The 10,015-nt window shown below is 35.9% G+C and overlaps 1 protein-coding gene across 4 annotated transcripts in view; it reads right to left on the bottom strand.

Annotated features, from left to right (window-relative positions):
- Positions 1–2,602: 2,602 nt before the first annotated feature.
- The window catches only part of ZDHHC21 (zinc finger DHHC-type palmitoyltransferase 21), a 38,377-nt gene continuing 30,964 nt past the window's right edge, over positions 2,603–10,015 (bottom strand). For all 4 annotated transcript variants that reach the window (XM_058169049.1, XM_058169050.1, XM_058169051.1 and 1 more), the window contains one exon: positions 2,603–10,015. In XM_058169049.1, the coding sequence (XP_058025032.1) occupies positions 9,883–10,015 (133 nt within the window). In that variant the 3' untranslated portion in view covers positions 2,603–9,882.

Below are 10,015 nucleotides of genomic sequence, written 5' to 3'. Positions count from 1 at the left end.
CAATAGTCCAACAGTTAAATGAAAGCCGCAATGAATGCTGAATGTAAACAGTTTTGATGATTTTAGAAATAGTCTAGATACAACAGGTGTAAATCAAACAGTAGAAGAGTTAGATTTGGAATAAAAAAAATTAATTTCCTGTTACAAAATTTTATCCTTTATGTGTCATCATCGAACAAGAGTTATCATGGCTGCAAATTGTTCAGAACAACCACTACACTTTTTAGAATAGCAAATGAAAAAGATACTTCAAATGATAGTGGAACTAATGTCCCTCCATTTCTAAATATACAGCTATCAGTAGCTCTCCATGTTCTAATGTTCAGAAATTATTAAATGGAAGTCCATGGGATTGTGTAAAAATAAATTCCCCGGGAGCTGGACTTTATAAACCTGAGTTGTGGTTGGAAGGATATCCTTACCTCAGTATTTTTAGGCAGTTTTCTACTGTTATCTGATTTCTTTTGGTAAAACTACTCTTATTTCATGTTTTAGGAAACCATTCTTTAAAAAAAATGCATTTATTAGGGTTAAGTATATTATATTATAAAAAGCAATTTTTTTTTGTGGAATACAATCGACTTGCAGAGATTATACAGAAAAATGTGTCTTCTGAAATATATCTAGGTCTAAACGCTCCTAGAACTCAAGGGACAGTTACTACGACACATTGCCATATTCATTAACAGTGAAAAATTGCTACTGTATATACTTCCATAGATGCAGCATATGCCAGCTGAAAGTTCTGGTGGGGGTGGTTTTTTATTTTTATATCTTAATATATTATTATTCTTACCAGATTTTAAAGATATTTATTTTGAAAATAATCATTCATCATCTTAATTATTGCTACCCACATTTCTCTTAAACTATGACATTTCAGGAAATTCCTACACATTTCACTTTGTCAGACTGAAGGACACTATTCTTGCTTTATTGTTACAAGTGATCAGCAACTAAGGCAAAAGTCAGAAGTAGAATGCAAATAGAGCATCCTGTTTAGAGCCTCTATTTTCCACTTCTAATTATTGTGAGAAATAGGTGCGCAATTGCATCACTTTTTCACTCCCAATATCATTATACACACACAAGGTCCGTCTGGCAGGCTTAGGCAACAGTGATCAAGAGGCAAATTTCTAGAAAAATTGTCCTTACATAAGTGTGGGATTTTTTAATCTCTCATTGAATTCATTAAGTTTCCATTAAATACAGTTTGAAAAACTCTGCTTCAGAGGTCCTGGATGGAAGCTGTTTAAATGGGGTAGCAACCTAAGGATAAAGATCTTCTGGTGGTACAGTATGCAACATCAAATTGCATGTACAATAAATATGCTATCATTAGATGGTCAATAGTAAGGTAAAGGTTCCCCACGCACATATGTCTTAGTCGTTCCCAACTCTAGGGGCGGTGCTCATCTCTGTTTCAAAGCCAAAGAGCCAGTGCTGTCCGAAGACGTCTCCATGGTCATGTGGCCAGCATGACTGAACGCCAAAGGCACACAGAACACTGTTACCTTCCCACCAAAGGTGGTCCCTATTTTTCTACTTGCATTTTTTACATGCTTTCGAACTGCTAGGTTGGCAGAAGCTGGGACAAGTAACAGGAGCTCAGTCCATTACACAGTACTAGGGATTTGAACCACTGAACTGCCAACCTTTTGATCGAAAAGCTCAGCGTCTTATCTACTGAGCCACCACGTCCCTTAATGTGGCACACTGGCTAAGACATAATTGACCTTAACGGTCAATAGTAGCTCCCAATAAAATTGATAATTTGGCTTTTGAACAACCCAAACCAGATTGAAGGACAGTACCTGTGAGAGGGATCTTGGAGTCCTAGTGGACAACCATTTAGATATGAGCCAGCAGTGTGCAGCAGCTGCTAAAAAAGCCAACACAGTTCTGGGCTGCATAAACAGAGGGATAGAATCAAGATCACGTGAAGTGTTAGTGCCACTTTATAATGCCTTGGTAAGGCCACACTTGGAATACTGCATCCAGTTTTGGTCGCCACGATGAAAAAAGATGTTGAGGCTCTAGAAAGAGTGCAGAGAAGAGCAACAAAGATGATTAGGGGACTGGAGGCTAAAACATATGAAGAACGGTTGCAGGAACTGGGTATGTCTAGTTTGATAAAAAGAAGGACTAGGGGAGACATGATAGGTGTGTTCCAATATCTCAGGGGTTGCCACAAAGAAGAGGGAGTCGGGCTGTTCTCCAAAGCACCTGAGGGTAGAACAAGAAGCAATGGGTGGAAACTGATCAAGGAAAGAAGCAACTTAGAACTGAGGAGAAATTTCCTGACAGTTAGAACAATTAATAAGTGGAACGACTTGCCTGCAGAAGTTGTGAATGCTCCAACACTGGAAATTTTTAAGAAAATGTTGGATAACCATCTGACTGAGATGGTGTAGGGTTTCCTGCCTGGGCAGGGGGTTGGACTAGAAGGCCTCCAAGGTCCCTTCCAACTCTGTTGTTTTATATTATATTATATTATATTATATTATATTATATTATATTATATTATATTATATTATATTATATTATATTATATTATATTATATTATATTATATTATATTATATTATATTATATTATATTATTATATTATATTATATATTAAGGAAAGGCCCTCTAAAGTTGGGTGCTAACAGAATTCAAATCCTATCAGCAGAATTGATGGTAACCTATAAAGGCTTTGAAAAGTTATACTAGCCCCTATGCAGAGGTAAGAGAGGATCAAGATGTCTTGAAAAATAGAGCACAGCTAAGCTGATCTTTGTTAGTCACAGCATCAAGTCACCCAGAAGTTCTAAATGTATTCCTGTAATGAACCAGACGAACAAGAATTTCACTGGAAACACAGGTGATTCTTCTTCTTCTTCTTGTGCCATATCCGTCATTGGACGGATATCAGCAATCATGTTGGCAATCCTATTTTTATCAACGAAAAAGTGATGCTGAGTTTTGTCCAAACTATCCTGTTGTTAAAAGTTATCCTAATACAAAGCTCCAGAGTTTATAAAAATAAATGGTTATTTTTTTGGTCAAAGTCAATTTGCAAAATTTTTAATTTTAGTAGGAAGGTGTCTATTAAATGGCAGGAACAAATATGGAAATATGTCCATAAACAAGCGACTTTTATTTATAAGAATTACATTTGGCACAGAGCATTAAACCTTCAATGTTAGAATAGGATTCTTTTATTTAAAAATAGGTCCCATGATTTAAGAAAAACGACAGCTGTATCAGCATGAATTTTAAGTCCAAGCTTCTTGCACATTTCAGTCAAAACCACTTTCTTCTATATTTTACTTTAATAATATTGTAGCTCAACAGATACTTTTTGTCATTGAAATCTCAGGGAAAAAAATTGGATGGATTGCAATGGAACTACTTATCCCAAGAAGCTTTGCAGATGGCACAGTATGGAGGCTTCACACGCATCCAAAGCACACAGGAATTCAGGCAGAAGCGGCTGTAGGCTAACCGAGCCAAGTCCCTTGTGCTACACAGATGGCTGCCAGAATGCACAGAAGGTTCAACTAAGATGGGCTGTGGACCCCGTTAAGGATTGGAATGCTTGGACCCCCAATGTAAGCCATATACCTGGGAAAGGTGGAGGACAATGGTATGCTAGTCCTTAAAACCTCCATCAGTCAATAAAACCCAACCTATCACTCTGATCACTGGGAACTTTGCCATCAGCCTACCAATTTGCCTTCAAAATTATTCAGCTGTTATTAAAAAGCTCCTAAGCATTCTTTTAGCAGTGGATTATTCACTGACCTCTTGGTAATAATACTCCACTTAGCACATACAAGGCAGAATTATAATTCATCTTTCTAAAGGGCAACAGTGAATTAAGATTGCAATTTTTAACAAAAGTTCTGGACAATGGAAAATCTAACTTACTGTACACACAGTAGATATTGATAGCTTATAAGGTTATCTTATAAGAACACTGGGTAAGAACTTTTTATGAAGAGATAAATAGTAGTTACAAAATAGGTCCTTAGGAAACAAAACTTTTGCTAATTATTCCAAATTATTTTGATGGGATCCTAAATAAAGATGCTAAAATATATAACTAAGCAAATAATGCGGTCTAAAATATCTGTAAATAATTTAGGTGCTAAATAAATGTCCAAACATTGTATAATTTGCACCATATAATACTTAGCATTTTGTGAACAATATCTACTCTGAACACTTATTTAAATTCATGCACCAAAATCAAGAGATTATGAACAAATGTAACAGATGCAGAATAAGAAAGAAAATTAAACAGCTGTCCTACTCATATTAAAACATATTTAGTCCCAACTAATCTCTCAATTTATTATCCTAATATTATCTTTTATATACATAGGGAAAACATTTTCCTAAATCTGGGTTTTAATGTTTATGAAAATCCACAGGACTATCAATATTAAAAAAGGCAATATCTCAAAACAGACATTCTCAATACTCTCTTTAAACCAACATTATTTATTATATGCATTATATGATATTATATGTCACTATTTCAAAGAATATGGAGAATGTTTAGAATGAAAACATTTTACTGAACTTTTTATCTTAACAGGCACAAAAATCTATTTCTCTGATTCACCTTGGTTCGTGGGTTGTTGTTTTTTTAACAGGAACATAATTTTTTATGATCCATTTTAATATGATCAATGACCAGTCAAGCAGCTAACGTTATTAACTGGCAGATCAAGAAAGTACAGAATCTTATTGTATTATCTTTTCTTTTCCTTTATGGAAAGAATCTGGTGTATAATCTTGCTGCATCACAACATGATCTAATGACTTTTTTCTCCTACAAATTCATTATGTGTGTATGAAAAAATAGGGCATACAACTACCTACTTTTCTTAATAGTAATGAAATTGCACAAATCAACCAAGAGAGGGCACTTCAAGAACAAAATAAGGGTAGATATCTCAAGTACTGTACAAACAATATGGGAAAAGGTTTATGTAAGTAGATAGCATTAATTTTTTGGAAAAGACATATTCATAACACTTTTTTGCCACATTTAAACAATAATCCAGTATGGAATGCAGTCTGTTTAGTATATGTTTAGTTTTCAATGCTTTCTCAATTTTAGTTTTGAGCTAAATGTTATCAATTAACATTCTCCACAGAATAGCTTTTCTGATTTAAAATCTATTGGTGTTGCAGAAATTGGTGTTGCACTTCGTAAAATAATGCATTCAAGAGTCATTAAACCCTGTAAATGGATCCAGATATCTGAGTGACTTTTAAGACATTTGGGAGACAATGTAGTCATCTCATTTTGGAATGAAACTGAAAGGTTCTATCTGTAAATTATTTAAGTTCAATCAATATCCTATTATGTGCCAAAGTTCTCAAGGTGGAATTACCAAGGGATACTCCAAAGTTTATGCAAAACATAAAGTGATATTTATTTATATCCCAATTATCTTTATAAATAATTCAAGGAACATACCGAATATTCCTTCCTCATCCTACTGTATTCTCCACGTAACAACCCATGAGTTGAGCTGAGAGAAAGCCTGGCCCAAGGTCACCCAGGCAGCTTTTGTGCCTAAGGCAGGACTAGAACTCACAGTCTCCTGACAAAACTGGTTGTCTAGACCAATTTAGATGTAATAGTTTCATCAAAATAATTATACAGTAATGTAATAAAAATTGCCAACACTTACAGTATTTATAAGAGGAGATGGGTGTCAGATTAATGGTGAAATTCACGTTCCATCTGTGAATTATTTGGTAATAAACATATTTCACAGCTATTATAGTTCATAACATCCTCTGTATGTGTAACAACATAATATATGACTCCTATCTAACAGGGTGAAGCAACAGGATACTTGGTTCCAAGGAAGTCTCTATATTAGAGGTTGAAACTTGCACAGAATACATTGACAATAGTTTGGTTGGACTTAGGTCAAGCTGGTAATGATCGGTACTGTACTCTCCATTAGCAGGGACTGTTGCGTGTGGCATAGGTACACTACAGCTAGTAAAATAGTTTACACCTTCTCTTACTAAAAGGTGATAGGGGAAAGAATAGTTAAGCAAAGCTAAGTTGGACCACAGGGGTTATTACCTATTAGGCCCATCAGGGAACAATCTTGACAAATAGAAGATGAGGAGCACAATGTGGAGCATTAAAGAAATAAAGCATTAAATAAATAAATAATGCATGGACTAACTAACAAGTGAAATATAAGAAAGAAAAATAAATATGTTGTATGTCTGTGAAACATTGAAGGAGGCGTAATAGATGAGAATGTAGGAGGTTCATACTTGTTGAGTTAAAGAATATGCTATAAAATAAAAATAAAGATCTAGTTCCAATAATGAATGGGTCAAAATTGTGTCAGAAAATATAAACTGGTATTATTTATGGGTGCATACAAAAGTATGAACCTATAAGTTGGTGATAGTTGCCCATTTATGTTCCGAGGTAAGTAAATGGTAGAAAAAGCATGAAAGCAATTTATGGAAAATGTGCAATGTAATGAATGAATGCAATTCAAGTGAAAACATTGGTCTTCTAGGTCAGGGGTGTCAAACTCAAGGCCCAGGGGCTGGATCCAGCCCGCAGGGTACTTAGATCTGGCCCACAGGACTACCCTGGAAACAGCGAAGGACCAGCCCGCGGTGCTTCTGTCAGTGAAAACAGGTTCCCGAGCTCTGTATTCAGTTGCCACGGCCTCCTGCAACCCTCTGCCAGTGAAAACGGGGCTTAGGAGGGGCCCTCCCTCCTGAGTTCCATTTTCACTGTCAGAGGGTTGCACGAGAACATGGCAACCGAAAACGGAGCCCAGGGGCCTGTTTCTCCCTGGCAGAGCACTCGGACAACCACAGGCGCCCCCAACAGGAGTGACATCGAGCTGGCCATGCCCACCCTGGCCACGCCCACCCCGGCCTCCTGAGGACAAACAGCCCTGATGTGGCCCTCAATGAAATTGAGTTTGACACCCCTGTTCTACGTCATTTGAATGAAGTAAAAGAAAATATAGAAAAGGACTGGACTGTTTAGACACCCCAAAATGAATGAGAATGGTGAATATCTGGTGAGTATCTGCTTAGAAAAAGTTGCATTTTTTTTCAAATTCATAAGCATAATTCAATTCATTTGTACATATAGCAAGCACATAAATTTAAAAGCCTAGTTGACTTGATTGTTTATGATGAAAGCTTGGAGGGGATAGAGGCATGGTAAGAGAGGCTCTGAGTGTGGAACAAAACATTTTTGGGACTGTTAAGAATGGATCTTCAGAAAAAAAATGACCATGACGGAAAAGGAAAATGAAAGAAATGAAAGCCAGCCAATTTCAGAAAGATGACATAGCTATCTTTTATGAAAAAGTGTTAGAAGACAAGATAATCTCCAATAAGAATGAATGGAAAGTAGACATAAGGAAAGAGGATATGGAAGCTGTTCGAAACAAGTGAACAGAATGTTATATTAACAGATGCATGTATAATCAGTGTAAACATCTGTCAGAAATGGTTTAGCATAATTGTTGTTTTTGTATATCAACTGAACTAACATCTGTCATCAGTATTTATTCTGTGTGCCATTACTCATAAAATGATATTGATGTTCTAGAACATAACTGTACACCAGTCCAGATCTGTAGGGAAAAGGTGATTTGAAGCATCCCTGCACGCACCCCTTAGCAACTCAAAAAAAGCAACATCTGTTCCTGGGGCTGCCTCACTAGCCAATATTTATCTGCCCCCAAATACAGGTAGTTCTTGACTTACAACAGTTCATTTAGCGACAGTTCGAAGTTACAATGGCACTGAAAAAGTGACTTATGACCATTTTTCACACTTATGACCATTGCAGCATCCCCATGCTCATTTGATTTACATTTGGATGCTTGACAACTGGTTCATATTTACGATGGTTGCAGTGTCCGGGGGCCTTTTGCAACCTTCTGACAAGCAAAGTCAATGGGGAAGCCAGTTCACTTAACAATCGTGTTACTAACTTAACAACTGCAGTGATTCACTTAACAGATATGACAAGGAATGTCGTAAAACAGAGCAAAACTCACTTAACAAATTTCTCACTTAGCAACATAAATTTTGGGCTCAATTGTGGTTGTAAGTTGAGGACTATCTGTAACTATGGGCAGTTAGATATGGCAGGCTTGCAGCTCTTATAAGCACAAAGGCTTATAACAAAGTACAGTACAGATGCAAGAACTGAAGTTATCTTTCACTTCTTGACTTATTTGGCAAACGTAAGTGGAGAAAGGCCAAGTGAATGAAAAAATGCATTCTCAACAATGCACATAGGTACATCATGCCTGTTGTAAGCCTGAGCTTGAGCCAACATGTCTTCCCAGTTAGGCCTATTTATTTATTAGAAGAATATCCTGCTCTTTATCCAGAAGCTCAAGGCCACTTCCATACCCCCATATTTCTTAATTACACAAGGGGATGCTTCTTAGATAGTTTTCAAAACTGATCACTGGTTTTGTTAATATATAAGCCTCGGATCAGCAAACATTCCTTTTAAAAGAATGATCTTCCTAAAATTTTACTATTAAAAAATAGCTGGGATGCAAACCAAAAGACTAATTTATCTACAACTCAAATTGCCTATTTTTACCAATCATAATTTTGCTTTACAGGTATGCCTGCTTTGCTTATTTAGAATGTAAATACATAGTAGATAATGCTAAATGTAACATCTATATATACTATATAAATACTATTGTTAAAATATCTCCAACATATATTACTGATCTATGAACGCATGAAATTTAAATTTTAAATACTTCTAGTGGTGACAGTACAAAACAAGAAACATAGTACATAGAAACAACAACACAGTACTGTATATGTTTTCAGTAGATATGATATAGTAAATGTTGATAAATTTTATAGGCACAATCGCACCAAAATTAGGCACTTAGTAGAATCCTATGCATATCTATTCAAAATAAATCACTTATAGGTAAGTGTGTAGGATTGCAGCTTAAACGCAGAAAAACGTATCTGCCAGTATTCCATTTGCAACACAGCAGCTTGCCTGTTCTTTTGGGAGTGAATGAAAAAAATATTAAATGTATCACTAATATAAGTAGGATTTAAAAGGTGCTTAACTTTGGCTGGATCATGGCATAAGCTTTGTTTTTTTTAACTCAGGTATATACTTCTAAGACACATCTAGCACTTAAGGCTAATTATTGCATGTAGAAAAAAGAAAATTGCACATTTTATAACCTATTTTTCTTTCAAAACAGCAATGGATTTTATGCCGTGTTTTTACATAACAACATTTTTTTAAAAAAACATCAGGAACAAACATCATTCTTCATTTTAAAAATCCAGTTAAAATGCCAGTCTTCTCTAGAGATAAGCTGCATTTTAATATCATGCATCATAAATAAAAAGGCATTGGAGGCATTAAAACTGATGAATAGGAAAACAGACATTTCTACATAATCCAGCTAGCATGACTGATAAAAAAAAGAATAAGCAATTCAAACCAGTCAAGATACTTCCAAACCTGTTGCTCTGTGTAAATGACAGAATTTCTAACAAAATCAATTGTATTATCCAGTACCAAAAGAAAAGTAATATTTGTACATCAATCATTGTTTTTATTATGAACCTGCAGTGATTTCTCTGCAATGCTAATCTGAACGTAAGTACACTTTAAACGTAAATAGAGAAGTGTGCCTTAATCCCTAAGCAGAATAAAGATCTTCATTATTAAAATAAAGCCTGGGGCACATTGTGACGTCTAAGATTGGTGGGTAGATTTTAATTGACTTTAGGAGTGCCATAGTTCTATTATCACAAAACCTGCAACACACATTCAGCACGGAGAACCCATCTGTGCCTACCATCCATCTGTTTAGACGTGATTGGCAAAGTGGTAGGGAATGCGCAATGGTCGCCTTTGCCTGAAAGGAATAAACCACAGGATCTTCCAGCGAGTGCCAAAAACTTCTGAGAAGGTCTGCTGCCATGGCTTTCGAGGTCTTGAT

The sequence above is a fragment of the Ahaetulla prasina genome, chromosome 2 (assembly GCF_028640845.1).
Source record: "Ahaetulla prasina isolate Xishuangbanna chromosome 2, ASM2864084v1, whole genome shotgun sequence".
NCBI lineage: Eukaryota > Metazoa > Chordata > Lepidosauria > Squamata > Colubridae > Ahaetulla > Ahaetulla prasina.
The sequence above is the reverse complement of the archived record's forward strand: the minus strand, read 5'-3'. Positions and strand labels throughout refer to the sequence as shown.